At 38.9% G+C, this 15,674-nt stretch overlaps 1 protein-coding gene across 4 annotated transcripts; it reads left to right on the top strand.

Annotated features, from left to right (window-relative positions):
• Positions 1-124: 124 nt before the first annotated feature.
• On the top strand, positions 125-15,540 carry LOC115745230 (lysine-specific demethylase JMJ25-like). 4 transcript variants are annotated; one of them, XM_048284252.1, is made up of 14 exons: positions 127-695; positions 1,143-1,258; positions 2,046-2,145; positions 2,228-2,369; positions 2,653-2,716; positions 2,799-3,552; positions 4,167-4,496; positions 5,539-6,225; positions 6,709-6,781; positions 7,368-7,453; positions 13,427-13,546; positions 14,039-14,100; positions 14,608-14,688; positions 15,148-15,540. In XM_048284252.1, the coding sequence occupies exons 1-13, from the start codon at positions 498-500 to the stop codon at positions 14,648-14,650; spliced, it is 2,775 nt and encodes a 924-aa protein (XP_048140209.1). In that variant the 5' UTR covers positions 127-497; the 3' UTR covers positions 14,651-14,688; positions 15,148-15,540. The 4 variants fall into 4 exon arrangements, 3 of the variants coding, with proteins under 3 accessions (XP_048140214.1, XP_048140209.1, XP_030536536.1); XM_030680676.2 differs by lacking the exon at positions 14,608-14,688 and having other exon boundaries at positions 128-695; XR_007199569.1 differs by lacking the exons at positions 14,039-14,100; positions 14,608-14,688; positions 15,148-15,540 and adding an exon at positions 11,259-11,370 and having other exon boundaries at positions 126-695.
• Positions 15,541-15,674: the final 134 nt, after the last annotated feature.

Genomic DNA, 15,674 nt, shown 5'->3' with positions numbered 1-15,674 from the left:
GCGGATTTTAAGATTGTACATGTCCTGTCGTTAAACAAGAAGTTTCCCTTTTTGGGGTTCCAATTGCTTCTGTAACCGACTCGCCGCCTCATCGCACGCGCGGGTTCGAAACATCGTACGAAAGCCTGTCGTCTCTCTCTCTCTGTCTTTTGATCTCCAAACCGCGAAGGAACAACCCATACGCACAGCCTCCGGTTTTGATCCTGTGTGCTTCCCACTATCACCCTCTCTCTGCACAGACATCAATGAAAAAGACTTGAATTCCAAATTCCCCTCCCTCTCTCTCCCTCTCTCTCTGCGCTTGTAAAATCCCTCCAAATTCTCCCGCCCGCCCACTGTAATCCACAATGCTCGATTCTTTATTCTAATTCTTCCCGGTTTGCGCCAATAATCACGACCCTGTTCAGTTGTTGATATATATAAGCAACCCCACAAGTAAATTTCCTTTCTTGGACAACTGTTGAGTTATTTCTCGAAGGGGAAACTAGACGATAAACATGGGGAAGAAGCTCCGGGTGGCGAAGCAGCAGAACGGGACTGCGTCGGAGGTCGGCGAAGATCCCGGGGTCTCTTCGAGGACTCGAAGCGGGCGTCGGAGAGCGACGAGCGAAGCGAAAGTCCAAGCTCGGGCAGATGGCGAGAGCGACGAGCTCAAGTTCCCCAAGCAATGCCGCGCGAGGCATCTGGATGAAAATGTATGTTCTTGGGTCATGGGCTTCGAGAGTAATCATGTTCTTGTTTTCTCTTTGCTTGGGTGAGATCTTATATTTGCGCGTCCTTGGTTCGAGAATGTATCTTTAGAAGCTGCACTTGTTCTCCTCTTGAATTAGTTTTCTTGGGTGGTTTTTTTGGAAAGAAAGGTTTTGGCTGAGTCGGTTTTAGGTATTGTTTCATCAATGTCTCCACATTAGATAAGTTTCTTGAACAATATTTGAACTTTGTTCTAGTTTTGGATTATTACGTTCGAAATAGTTTCTTTTAGAAGGTAAAAACACGGACTGATCCTTGTCATCTTGGTTACTTTAAGGATGAATTAAATCTCCAGTTGGTTTTGTGCTTTTGCCAAAAAAGTTTGGTTGTTAGGTACCTTAGAATGTAATAGTTTGAGGATCGTGTTTTCTGTGGTCTGGGCTTTATTTTAGGGGAATGCGGTGGAATCCACAATGTGTCATCAGTGCCAGCGGAACGATAAGGGAAGGGTAGTTCGCTGTACGAGATGCAGGACAAAGAGATATTGCATCCCCTGCATAAATACTTGGTAACTGCTCCTTTAGCTTTTGTTCTGCGTGTGCATGGTTGATTCGAGCTTGGGTTATTGCTAGGCTTCTTCACCCTCTGTCTGTTCAAGAGTATATATTGCATTTTTAACAGATTAGAAGTTGAACAAAGTATATATGTCATTCTCATTTCCAATTGCTGTCGACGTGTACTACCGAGTTTTGAATCACGTGATAGTAATCATTTTACAGGATACAGTGGGAATGCTTAATGAAACATTTTTGATGAATGCATGCGTTATACCTTTCCTTGTGTGTCTATAAGGGGCTGCTGCATAATATATCCGTGACTTTTGTGCTTTTTATGCTGATGGGTTCTGTTTGTTGGACCCCTTACTAATGTTTGACAGTAAGCCCTTTCTGTCCATGTTGAGTGATTAGAGATGATTTCCATCCCTCGTGCACACAAGTGCATGCACAGAGGACTACTTGCTGGACTGAAGAATATTATCACTTTTGTGAAACTTTGATTCATGCTTGTAACTGGTTTTGATTGCTAAATAAGCGCAATACCAAAGAAACTCTACTCTGGTAAATTTTTTCTCGCTTGAGTAGAAGGTTGTCTCACCCTCCTCCTTTTTGTTTTTCATCAGAACAATCAATGAGTCCTTTAAATTTCTGAAGGATCTGTTTGTCATAATCCACATTGTTTTGTTTGGTGGTCCATGCTCAGGCATGCTGAGAAATTTTCATGGTCATATGTAATCCACTTTTTAGCAATTTTTTTGCAGACATGATCCCTTGATCACTATTGGTATTCAAATGCAGGTATCCTCAATCAACAGAGGAGGCCATTGCGGAGGCTTGCCCATTTTGTTGTGGCAACTGCAATTGTAAAGCATGCTTGCGCCTGGATGGGTCACTGAAAGTCAGTTACTCGATCTTTTCCTCTTCATTGATATTTCTATATCTTGCTGGCTTTAATTTAGGCTCTCTGTGTTTTCCCTCAGAAAATGCTTGACGCTGGACTAACCTATGGTGATGTTGAAAAGTTGCGACACAATGTGTATATTTTGCGAAAGCTTCTGCCAGTCCTGCAGCATGAGAATCAAGAGCAAACATTGGAGAAAAAATTGGAGGCAGAACTTCAAGGTCAGCTTTTTATGTGCCAGCACAAACTAACTTACTCCTGATGTTATGTGTCAATGCTGGAAGAGGCTTTTAATCTTGGAATTGTTTGTCGGTGATTGTTTCTTGTGTGCTTGACACGCAAATTCCATAAAAGAAATGGTCATGGACTGCTTAATTCTTTTTCATGTAAGTATGAGGAGATATTATTTGTCCTGTGTAGTTAACAGAAGGATGCCTGTTAATTGTACTTTGTTTTGTGGAGAATACTGTGGCATGGTAAGTGATTGGCTCTATTTTGTGACAGGTTTATCCTTATCAGAGCTAAGGGTACAGAAAGCAGATGTTGACGAAGATGAACGTGTGTACTGGTATGGGGAGTTTACCATTCTTTTTTGTATTTCAATTAGCCAAGTACACAGCATAGTTGACTTTATTACAATACTTTTGCAGCAACAACTGCAGAACCTCTATATTTGATTTTCACCGAAGCTGTCCAAACTGTTCGTACGACCTCTGTCTCATTTGTTGCCGTGAAATCCGCGAGGGTCACCTCCAGGGAGGTGAAGAGGAGGTGGTCGCAGAATACGCTAATTATGGATTTGACTATTTGCATGGTGGTAAGCCTCGCCGTCAACGTCTAGAAGAAAAGGTAGACATTAATGTCAATGATGTATCTACCTCAGATGACAATGTGAAGTCAGTGTTGGAGTGGAAAGCTAAAGATGATGGAATCATACCTTGCCCTCCAGAAATTATGGGTGGTTGTGGAAATGGCTTGCTCGAATTGAGGTGCATATTTCTTGATAAACCGCTCTCAGATTTGGTTGAAAAAGCTGAGAAATTAGTCCAAGGATATGATTACTTGGAGATTCAAGAGGATCCTGGGCATCGATGCTCTTGTTTCACATCAGATGGCATTGTTGACCTCGCCAGTGATAAGTTGAGAAAAGCAGCCTCCCGTGAGGATTCCGATGATAATTATCTGTTTTGCCCAACAGCTAAGGACATCCAATCTGAAGATTTGAAGCATTTCCAGTCCCACTGGACCAAAGGCGAACCTATTGTCGTAGGCAATGTTCTTGAAACTGCATCCGGATTGAGTTGGGAGCCAATGGTCATGTGGCGTGCATTTCGTCAGATTACCAATACGAAACATGGTCAACACTTGGATGTGACAGCAATTGATTGCTTAGACTGGAGTCTGGTTAGTTAATTGTATGATCGTAGGTTGCTTTCTCACAGTGAACCTAAACATGCCAATGGTCTACCTCTCTTTGGCTTGTAGTATTTTGTATCTAATATTTGATGATCCTCTGTTCAATTACATGTGCCTATAAGCCTCTTCTCTGCACATGCATTTTCATGAAATTTTAAGAAACTCTTTGGTGAAAATCCAGAAAATCAGGAACAAGGGATTGGTTCAGGGTGGTCCACCCGTACTAAAGACCCAAGAGGTTTTGGCTGGTTAGACAAATTGAAACTTTACTTGATTATGGGATCAACTGGATTTTTTATCATAGGCAGTTATGAGTTAAATTGTTAAGGTTATGAATAATAAGACTGAGGAATTTTTGAGTTAATAGCCTGCAAATGAAACCAAGTTTTAGACTTTCAATCCCTCACTGGAGTGATGCCATGTAATTACTACATTGCTTTCTGCACTCATTTCCCTTTGATATACATATAGAGGCTGAGAGAAGGCATGATAGTGGGTGCAACTCAACTTTACTTTTGGAATGAAATTTATTTGACAATCTGGTATTTTTTATATTTAGCTTCCTTATCGTGGTCATATTTCTCCTGTTGGTGATCCTGCAGGTGGATATAAACATTCACCAATTTTTCAAGGGATATACAGAAGGTCGATCTGACACTAAATCATGGCCTCAGATACTAAAGCTGAAGGACTGGCCACCAAAAAATGCATTTGAGGACCGATTGCCACGCCATGGGGCCGAGTTTATGACTGCGTTGCCTTTCAAGGAATATACGCATCCTCGCCATGGAATTCTTAATGTTGCTGTGAAGTTGCCCGATAATATCTTGAAACCAGATCTTGGGCCGAAGACATACATTGCTTATGGAGTTCACCCAGAGTTGGGGCGTGGAGATTCTGTTACAAAGCTTCATTGCGACATGTCTGACGCTGTATGTCCGCTATTCTAACAATACTCTTACAATGCTGAATCATTTTCCACTTTATGGCCTTACTTGAGAGACTCGAGACATCATCCACTTCCCAATTGAACTTTTCTTTCAGTTCCTGAGGATACAATAATTAGATGACAGAGATTAGTTGTGCCGGTGTCTGATTCATGGTTTGGTCTTATGGACGTTGCTCATTGACATTTTTTTATAAACGGATCAATCCTGCTGATACTTTGGTTAGGATATTTTCCTGCCTGAAACCAAGTTCTAGACTAAACATGTATAAGGAAGCTGAGCCGATCAAACCTTTTCAGTCTGGTCCGCTTAGTTCAGTTCGAAATTTCTTTATTCTTCTCCTTCTGCTCTTGCTTGGTGTATTGCTCCCAGCCAGGCCATTAAAAAGAAATTGATGGGTTTCTCTTCTTTATACATGCAATGTCTAATCTTTTCTATTCTAAGTATTCTAAGGTGAATCTAAATTTAGTATCCATGAACTAGAATTGCCAATTGTGCGTTCTGTCGCCTTAGAAAGACACTTTCTCAACTCATTAGCATTTTTCTAGATGAAACATTTTACCATCTTAGCATTTTATTTTTTTTTAAAGCTAATTTTTGGCCCTTTTGTTCACACTGTTTTGACTGTAGCGACATTGCCTCTAGTGTCATTATTCATTTGCATTTAATTGTATGTTCTCTGGGTGGTGCTATTGTGCAAGAACCCTGCATCTGAAGGCGTCTCTTGGTTGTGGACTGAAGCATCATGATGCTTCTCTCGTTAAACTTTCCAGTCTTTCTTTCATTCTCACTATGTTTCCCAATATCATAACTTCGCCTTCTCTTAGCTTCACTTTAGTTTTGCAGTCACAACTAGAGTCTTCACTTTCTTATCAATGGTTGACTGCCTCGGAACAGGGGAAATTTCTTGATCAAAGCTTTATTGTTAATTCATTGAGGATTTATCTTGTTTTCCCCTTTTGCGTCGTTTCCTCTTCTATTTTTATATTCTTGTGTCAGATTGAATTATTCGGATGTCAATTTTCAGGTAAATATCCTGACACATACTGCAGAGGTGGTTCTCACTCCTGGTCAGCTTCGTTGTGTTAACAAGTTGAAGCAAAAACATTTTGCACAGGATAAACGAGAGCTGTATTCTGATTCTAATGTGGGGAAACAGTTTGAGGAGAGAAAGCTGTCATCGATCTGTGAGACTGAAGAGGTGGATGTAGCATTAAAGAATGACTGCCCTAGTACATTGCATGGAGATACTGACCAGCTTGTTTGTGAAGTTAATGATCCAAAGAGTGATTCAAATCACAATAACATGGATTTATCAGTGGACCAGGAAGTGAAGAGTGAGTCCGCTTTAACATTAGAAGAGAAATCTGTTTGCAATTCTACTGAAGTGGGTGAGACAGATGGCACAACGAAAAGAGGTAATCCGGGCAGGAAAAGGAAGAGGAGAAAGCATTCTGGTGGAGTAAAGTCGAGTAAACTCAAAATTGAGATGGATGACCTGGAAGATCTGACTGATGAGGAAGTACTGGGTTCCCCAGATAACATGAGCGAGAGTAATGAAATTAACCTGGATTCTGCATCAGAGGGGATAGAACAGACAGAGGGAGGTGCACTTTGGGATATTTTTAGGCGACAAGATGTTCCAAAGTTGCAGGAATATCTTATGAAGCATTTTAAGGAGTTTAGACACATCCATTGCAACCTTCTGAGCCAGGTAATGCTTGTATTGGAAATAGAAACCCATGGGTTTTAGTTACTGAAAGTATGAAAAGTAGTAGTACACGAGTGCTTCTGTCCTCTAAGAAGTGTAGGATATATTTTGACGTCTGAATTTTAACCTTTGCTTGAGTCTGAGTTTGTTCAGACACTCAAGTTGTTTAATTGACTGGATGCTGTGCTTTTAGATGTTGAGAGTCCTCTTTCTTTTTTCTAAAAGCATCTGATCTGAAATCATTCATTGCGATGTTCTAAGTGCCAGAAAAAATCTAGAAAATTTGAAGGCAAGTAACTTGTCAGCAGTTTGTGAAGTTTTTGCACTGATTTGTTTTTTAAGTTCCTGTGGTATTATTATCTGGAAAATAACTTATAGTTGAGTTGATTGGATTGTCTAATTTTGTGAGATTTGATCTCACTCTGATCTTCATTTCGCCAGAGCAGGCTGTAATGTATGATATATAACCATGCTTCTCCACTGCAGGTTGTCCATCCAATTCATGATCAGACAATGTACTTAACTTCAGAGCACAAGAGGAAGCTGAAGGAAGAATATGGTTAGTTGGTCTTGTGTTTCATCTGAAGATGGTGCAACATGCATGTCAACTTCATAAAGAACAATCGTTAAATGGAAATTGAAACAGAGATAACGAGAAATGACAGAGGAGCTTATTGAAAATGAATATCTGATCCTACTGCACATAAAATTCCTTGCATAGGGAGACAATTTTTCCAATAAAAGGAATCTATATTAAATTATAGTAAAGTTTTGTACCTGGGATTTGCTGGGTTATCATCAGGCCCTGTAGGTCTGCCAATGATCTTGCACAACCCCCATTTATCCCATACAACTTTTAGAGTTAAAAAGGGTTGTTAAGTAGCATATCACTAACATTATAGAAAATAATTATCCGATTCTATTGTCTGTCAAATACCTTGCACCTGCTCCATTTATACAATCCAACTTTTAAAGTTGGAAAGGGTTGTTAAGTAGTAGATCACTACCTATCTCAGAACCCTTCCAATGTAGCACCGTCCATATCATCCTCCTCCCCATCATTCCTGGCTTACTCTGTTCATTTTATTGATCCAGCCACTATTATATGCATTGCTCTTTACATTGCTCCCGTATGAAAAATGCAGGAATTGAGCCCTGGACATTCGTTCAAAAACTTGGAGATGCTGTTTTTATTCCTGCTGGCTGCCCCCATCAAGTTAGAAATTTGAAGGTAAATAATGCATAACAGAGATTTCTATATTTAAAGTTTGCAAATTATTGTGAAAATAAATAAGTTGGGAAGCTTAATGTTACTAATCTAAAGGTAATGCATGTAAGTAGGTTTCACTTTCAAAGTGCATCTGCATGATGATGTATAGAACTTGAAAGATGAGCACGATGTTTGGAACCTACAATTAATCTCGAGTTCAATCTTATACTATTAAATTTGTTCTGGATCAGTCTTCCAAAATGGGATCTAATCTAACTCATTTCAACTTGGTTTGATTTGTCTCAACTATCATGAGAATATGATCCACTTGTAAGTGAGGGTACAAATGGACTTGTTGGTTCATTGCGGTTTAATTTGTAACATGTCACTACCCCTTCTTGGATTTAATAGCCACGAATTGCTTGCTTCATGAGTGGCATAGGCATGCCGGATTCCTCAACATACCACATAGATAGGTATCATTCCATTGACTTGGCGGTTCCACAAATTGAGTTGGTTGACTTGTAACCTATCCTTATTGATTAGTTTTTACTGTGGAAGTATCTTACTTTTATTGCAAATATGGATTCACATGCTCTTGGGACTTTGAAAATGTGTAATTTGTTGCTGAATTGCGGCGAGTAGTATAGTAGAAGATTGGTTGCAAGTGGTGCACATGCTAAGAAATTATGGAAGCTTGTATGGAGATTCTGAAGGGAAACACAAACCCTTGGATTTACCTGAAGGTAGTTACAACGATAAAGATTTTGACGCGGATGAAAGTCATTTCCATGGTGGTGGGTTTGATCATAATGCAGGAATAGGTGGATTGAAATTGTATTGGTGCCAATCTTAATGAGTAATGTTTTGCATACCAAGGCTTATAACATTGGAATAGTAACATGATGTGGCAAATTGCAGATGGATGTTGTAACAAGTAGGTCGTATTCAACACTTAGTAAAAGCAAATGTGTTTTTTTATTAATCGAAGTATATCTCAATCTTAATAATGGAGGAATCAAGATTGCAGTTGAGATATGAAATAGAAAGACCCAAATTTTGGAGAGATTCCTCATGAGAACTTTTTAGTGAAAAGCATGTAGTTGACTATTTAAGTTGGTAAGCGGTTGTGCAAACTTATTTTGAATAAACATCTATGGCCAAAGACAGAAAGGTGTTTATGAAGCTGAAGTTGAAAACTTGAAAGTGGATGTGCTTTGTCATGGATATTATGACATTTGGAGGGATCACCGTCAACTGTTCTAAAAGTTTAGTTTGGTCTTTTTACTTAGTACTAAGCGTGGGCATATTTAATTAGGGAAACAAATGGGCCTAGAAAGTTTTGAACCAAGGATTTCTTGCTTTGATATCATGAAGAATTAGAGAAAAGAATCACGATAATTCTCATTTTTATCTTATACAACAGTTTTTTTTTTTTTTTTTTATCTTATACAACAGTTACAAAGCTATTTATAGGACTATTTTAAGTACAAACTAGGAAAAATAGATTTGAAAAATACAGCTATAAGCCCACAAATTAAGGGATCAACCCATAAAGTAAGGGATACTGAGAAATCATTTCTTAACTAATTATTTATAGCTATTTCCTAATAATCGAGACCTAAAAATCAGGATGTTTCAACATTGATAGAATAATTAAATATTAAATCACTATTTTATCTAACAGCTTAAATTTTTAGAATAATTAACAGTGGTCCCATCAAATCTTACATGGTATCAAAGCTTTAGGCTTGTTTTTTCTGGGATAATGGTGCAGTGCAGCCTTCATTGCTTCAATAATCTTCCAACCACAGCCTTCATTGCTGGATTTGTTTTTGTGCTCAACAATTTGATCGCAACAGTCATTGTTGTGATCCCTTTAGCTATATTTTTTCCGACTTAGTCTCTAATCTTGTCTCAATTTTTTGTCATAAAACTTCATTCACTTGCAGCCTTCATTGCTTCTGTTTTGCTCTTCCTTCTAAGTATTTTACTTTCTCTAGCGGTCCACTTTAATTGGCAATTTCAACAGTATGATGTGAAAAATGCATTCTTACATGGAGACCTACAAGAAGAGATCTACATGAGTATTCCACTGGGCTTTGAAGGAGAAAGGACAACAAACAAAGCAGGTAGATTACGTAAAGCAATCTCCTAGAGCCTGGTTTGGGAGATTTTCCAGATTTATGAAAGCTTCGGGCTATAAAAAAAGCCAAGGCGATCCTAATCTCTTCATTAAGCATTCGGCAACAGGGAGAGTGATGGCACTGCTTGTGTGCTGTGATGATATTATTGTCACGATGAAGGTAATAAGGAGAAACAGGAGCTAAAATGTTGTTTGATTAAAGAGTTTGAAATAAAGGAGCTGGGAAGACTCAAAATACTTCCTTGGCACTGAAGTTTCTCTAGACAAGGAATTTTTGTCTCACAACAGAAGTATGTGACCGACCTCTTGAAGGAAACAGGAAAACTTGTTTGTAAACTAGTAGCTACATCTATTGAGCCTAATAAAAAACTTGGGGAGGCAAAGGAAGAACTTGCTGTAGATCGAGAAAGGTATCAAAGATTGGTTGGGAAACTCATCTATTTGGCTCTACTAGGCTTGATATTGCCTATTCAATGAGTGTGATTAGTTAGTTTATGCATGACCCAAGAGAATCACACCTACGAGCCATCAATCAAGTGCAACATTACTCGAGAGGAAGTCCCAGAAAAGGAGTTCTATTGAGAAGAAATAAAAAACTGGTGTTACAAGCTTATGCCTATGCTGACTAGGCAGGATCCATGGTGGTGGATAGAAGGTCAACATTTGGTTATTGCACATTTCTTGGTGGAAATTTAGTGACTTGGAGGAGTAAAAAACAGAATGTAGTTGCAAGATCGAGTGTTGAATCAGAATTTTGAGCAATGACCCAAGGAATATGCGAGTATTATGGCTCAAAATCATCCTAGAAGATTTGAAAAACGAGTGGGAGGGTCGTATGACGCTGGATTGTGACAATAAATCAACAATTAACATTGCTCATAACCTCGTACAGCATGATAGGACGAAGCATATTGAAATTGACAAACATTTCATCAAAGAAAAGCTAGAAGAGGCGTGTCCTACGTACCTTTTGGAAATCAATTGGTAGATGTGCTGACCAAAGGACTTAATGGTGGGATCTTTCACGAAATAAGTTCCAATCTGGGAATGGAAGACATATATTCCTCAATTTGAGGGGGAGTGTTGAATTATCTTGATTTTTTTTTTTTTTTTTTTGATAACCGAGGTTCCGCGTGGCCGGCGAGTTTCGCTCAACCAGCGGTGGAGCACGACTAGTCCTCGGGGGGGCTAGCGTAGGAGCCCACCACCACGACCCCCTACTTAAGACACCGGCGTCGAGGAGTTTTGAACCCAGGACCTCTCGTGAAAGGAACCGAACTCGAACCAACTCGGCCACCGATCGGTGGGTGAATTGTCTTGATTTTTACGTCCTGCTTATTAGGAAATAACTGTAAATAATTAATTAGGAAATGTTTCTTAGTATCCCTTAATTTATGGGATTGGTCCCTTAATTTGTGGGCTTACATTTGTATTTTGCAAATCTTTTTTTTCCTAGTTTGTACTTAAAATAGTCATATTTAACACTTATGGTACAGGATTGCCACATCACTTAGTATAATTTTTATTTATTTATAATTAGTACATCTCAGTCTTAATGATCAAGGATTCAAGATTGAACTTGCGAATTGCTTTGGTTAAAAGCTTGTCAATGACTATTTAGATTGGCAAGCGACTGTTAAGACCCATTTTGATTAAACATCTATGGCCAAAGATAGATAGGTGTTTGTTAAGCTGAAGTTGAATACTTGAAAGTGGTTGTGATTCACTCGTGGAAGAGAGTTGAGGAGCAGCAGCCCCTTTGAGTTCATGGGAGGACATGAAGACTGATCATGTAAGCAATTCTTACCGGCTGGTTATACAAGAAGTTTCATTCTATGACGCAAAGAAACATAGTAGACGAGGATTGCTCTGTCAAATTCAATAACCTATCAATTCAAGTTGGGTTGAGACTGACCACCAGACGGCCTTCCATTATTGGTGTGGTTTGAAAAATTCTATCAGAGATGGGTTGAAGTAGTTCATGTGCGTAGTCTTGATGAGGCTTGAATATGCTTTAATGGTGGAGAAGATGGTACGGCACTACGAGCCAATAAGGCGATTGAAGCGATGAAGTTGGAATACAGAGAACTCCATGCCTGATGTTTAGAAAACTGGATTAACTTGAATGAACAAATTTGCAGCAATCAATAGGACTAAATATGCCTAATAATAATGAGGTCAAAGACCAATTATAATGACAGAGTAATCTTGAAATCTCAGCCATTTAATCAATGCTATGAGCATCATTAGTCGTCATGTGTTGGACATGTGATTCTAATGCTTGCTTTGGGAAAGGGGAAAGAATATGATTTTTTTTTTCCGAGAATGAGAGATGACGAGTTTAAATTTTCTTCCCCTATCTTTAGTGTCCCAAATGGAGCATAAAAGCATATCCAGACATTGGAGTTGAATAAAGAGATACAAAAACTTCTATAGTACAAATTAAAAGTAGGTAAAAACTAATTGCCTTCTTAAATTTTTCAGCTTATTTAATGCTCCCACATCAACGATGCTAACATTTACCACGTTGCACCTATTTTTGTCCTCACAAATTAAGGATGTGGTGTCCTCATTGTTTAGGAGCAACGCAGGTTGTGCAACTGGGCTGGTTTGACTTAAAAATTAATTTGAACTGACGTTGTCAGTATTATTTTAGGCTGGTTTTATGGGGAACCTACTTGGTTTCTCCTTCTCAAGATGCAAAATTGAGTAGACCCGGTTTCATTCCTGCCTCCTAGGTTGCAACCGCTGGTCTTACTTAGGAACCATCCAAATTGGGCTGATTCTTGGGTGAACCAGCTTTGAATGTGTTCTATATATATAGGATTTACATGATGAATTCAGTATGAAAACAGGTACCACTTAACCAAGGGAAGTTCTTGTGTTTCAAAGACTTAATTTTATGTTTTATGGTAAGCTTAGAACTCTTGTAAATAAAAATGAATTTGGCTGATTGGTCCTGCAGCTAGCAGGTTTAGAACTACAGGCCAATTGGTCCTGCAACTAGCACGTTTAGAACGATAGGTTCCTAAATTGGCTTGTTCAGCTGTTGGTTCTAAAATAGGAATTTGAAGCAGGAACAGCTGCTAAGACACGAACCAATCACCCTTGCGGTATCGGTTTCCCAGTACGGAGTCTACCAACATCAACATCATCTTTATCTCAAATTAGTTGGGGTCGGCGGTTGATGAACCCAAAAATAAATAAAATAAACGTAAGACCGATTGAGGGAAAAGAAATAATAATACAAAAATAAAAAATAAATATATAAAAATAAAAATATATAAATATATATAGGGAGATAGGATTAAAAAAGACAGTCTGGAACATAGGAATTCTGCCCCTCCACAATGCTAATAGCTTTCCTCCATTCCGTCCTAAGACGAACCGTACGCCAATTTATTTTCCACTTCATTAAATCTTGTTTCACTACTTTTCCCCAGGTAAGTTTCGGCCGACCTCTTCCTTTCTTCATGTCATGCTTTCGGTAACAAACTTCTGTTTTTATCGGAACATCTAGGGATCTTGAAAAAATATGCTCAAATCATCTCAATCTATGTTCTCGGTATGGAGTCTACCAAATTTTGTAAAGTAGTATGCTTATGTCTGAAACAATCGGCTTTTATTACCACCTCCATAAACTCTGTTTGGCACTTTCTGGTTTGTGCTCCTATTTTCCAATTAGTGGCTTGTGGCCTTTGTTGCTTAGGTGCAATTTAGTATGTGCTATCTCTAAGACTACAACCATTTGTTGTTTGTTTATAGTTTCCGTCAGATGCATCTTATGCCTTGATCATGGTTGCTACCTTGTTCAAGTTTGCTGATTGTGTTCTAACCTCCTTTTGTAGTCGTGCATCAAAGTTGCGCTCGACTTTGTCTCACCTGAAAATATAAAGGAGTGCCTTCGACTAACAGAAGAATTCCGTGTACTTCCTGCAAATCACCGGGCCAAGGAAGATAAGTTGGAGGTATTAATTCTGCGGACTTTGTTTATTCTTGTGCATTCATACACGTGTGCGCGTACACAAAAGTTGGAGGTATTGATTCTGTGCACTTGTGTGTGTGTGTAGATGCCCACAATCTCAAGTATTAACTGCTCATCTCAAGTACAGAGCATTGTGACTAAAACATTTACGTGCACTTGCATTTTTCCCTCGTTTTGTCTGCGCATGGTCTTACTAATTTTTCCCCCCAGTTCATCACCTTGGTTAGTTTCAAGTACAATCAGTACTCCCGTTAGGCACCTTCTATCAATGAATGACATTCATTTTGAGATAGTCAGTTGCCCTCCATCTGCCGTTACTAATGGTAGTTTCTGAGCTATTTAACTATTACATGTAATTTGTCTTTGTACATGACGCTGTTAAATCTAGGAGATAAATTAAATCTCTTGCTTTTCTGGGTCCGCAATTTAACATTTTTGCATAATGTATCAAATGTTCTTTTTTCCCCCATGTTAGGTGAAGAAAATGGCTGTTTATGGATTGCAAAGGGTTGTGAAAGATCTGGAAGCACTTTCCAGGTAAGTGGATACATACAACTGGAAAACCTGTTTTTCTAGTCCTTAGTTTCTTTTTTATTCTCCAATTGTGAAGCTTTATGGGAGACTGGATGCATTGATCTCAAGCCTACAAAAATTGAAGACTATCTGTGTACCTGCTTCTGATTGATTGATTACCATTTTCAGATCCTTCCTTCTGTTCCACTGTAGTTGAGTACTGGGTGTTGAAAAATAATTTACTGAATTGCTGATTCAAAGAATGCAATATGTTTGTTACATTGAAGAGCATGCTCTGTTAAGCTATAAGCTTACTGTACATGTCATGTCCAACTCAACATGATCAAGTGCTTTTTGTAGTGTTTGTGAAGCTCGTACTAGGTAATGAGAGCTATTAGACTCCCAAATTCCTTTGATCAGAGACTCGGCAAGACATGGGTTTTCCCTGCTAAGGTTAGGACATTGATGAACATTTGCAGAGAAAAAGTCACTGAACTAACTGGAACCATGCATTTTACTTAATAATTGAAGGCTGAACGTGATATTAGCAATTGGTTCTAGAAGAAAGCACTAGGCTGAAATGATCAGAGCATTGTTTGGCTCAGTGAAGAGGTACCTGGGTATTGGCTGGTTTTAACAGTTTCAGATAGTTCTATTTTTCTGTTTCATACTCTAGAGAGAGAATTTTCTCTACTGTTTTACTTTTCTACTATTGACAAAAACAAGGAAAATTTACCATGAAAAATCAGGAGAATTACTCGTAAAATTCACTTTCATGAAATTTATTCATAGATGGAACTGTCAGAAGTCTCATGTTCCACTATATGCATTCTGTAACCAAATTGATGGTACGATTGGCAGTGTGTAACGCCAGCCTGTGACCTATTGTATGCTTTTTTTTTTCTGTATATTTTGTGGTGATCTCATGTCCTTTAGGGGGGTTTTGACTTCTGTTCTTCGACTGAATTGTTCACTAAATCCTTTTCTCGTTCTATTTCTCTAGCAATGGCATTTTGCTTCATTTTTCCCTCACCAGCGCTCTCTTTTCTGTTATGGTAAATAATAATGCAGGAAAAGATGAAGTGGAGGAAGATCCTGAAAATGGAAATGGGACTCGATGCACTTTCTTTCTTTTTTTTTGGAGGGGGGGGGGGGGGCGGAGGCATTGGCACCAACGAAGCCTTCTGCATTTTGAATGATCCTTGGTGATTGATTGACAGCAGCTCAGTTTTGTCCTCTGATTTTAGTAATCCTAGGCAGCGAGGACTTCCCCATGCAATGTATTCTCTGAAGCTGGCATTTTGGGTATGACAATTCCACCCTGTGTTGTATAATTTTGCACCCAACTGAATCTCCTGTAGTTGAGATATGATTCGGCTAATTGGTCTATTCGAGAGTGTCAATTCTCAGGACTTCAGAGCAATATAATTAGAGTGAAAAGTGTGTCACTTGTTTTTGGTGATAGATGTTTTGACTTGTTCCATACTTCATTCTTTCCTGGCCACTGGTGTCTCATTCGGCCCGGAGGACTCAGGTTTGATGCTGGCATCTCCCTTCGGCAGGTAGGGATGACAGAGACTGGATATTAACTCCTGGTT

Source organism: Rhodamnia argentea, chromosome 1 (assembly GCF_020921035.1).
Source record: "Rhodamnia argentea isolate NSW1041297 chromosome 1, ASM2092103v1, whole genome shotgun sequence".
NCBI lineage: Eukaryota > Viridiplantae > Streptophyta > Magnoliopsida > Myrtales > Myrtaceae > Rhodamnia > Rhodamnia argentea.
This window is presented reverse-complemented; position numbering and strand designations above follow the sequence as displayed.

What these genes read in the sequence shown, in the direction of transcription:
- LOC115745230 (XM_048284252.1), top strand. Translation starts at nt 498, where the DNA reads ATGGGGAAGAAGCTCCGGGTGGCGAAGCAGCAGAACGGGACTGCGTCG. An exon ending in GCCTGGATGGGTCACTGAAA is followed by an intron (nt 2,146 to 2,227) that starts GTCAGTTACTCG and finishes GTTTTCCCTCAG; the next exon opens with AAAATGCTTGACGCTGGACT. An exon ending in ATTGCAACCTTCTGAGCCAG is followed by an intron (nt 6,226 to 6,708) that starts GTAATGCTTGTA and finishes TCTCCACTGCAG; the next exon opens with GTTGTCCATCCAATTCATGA.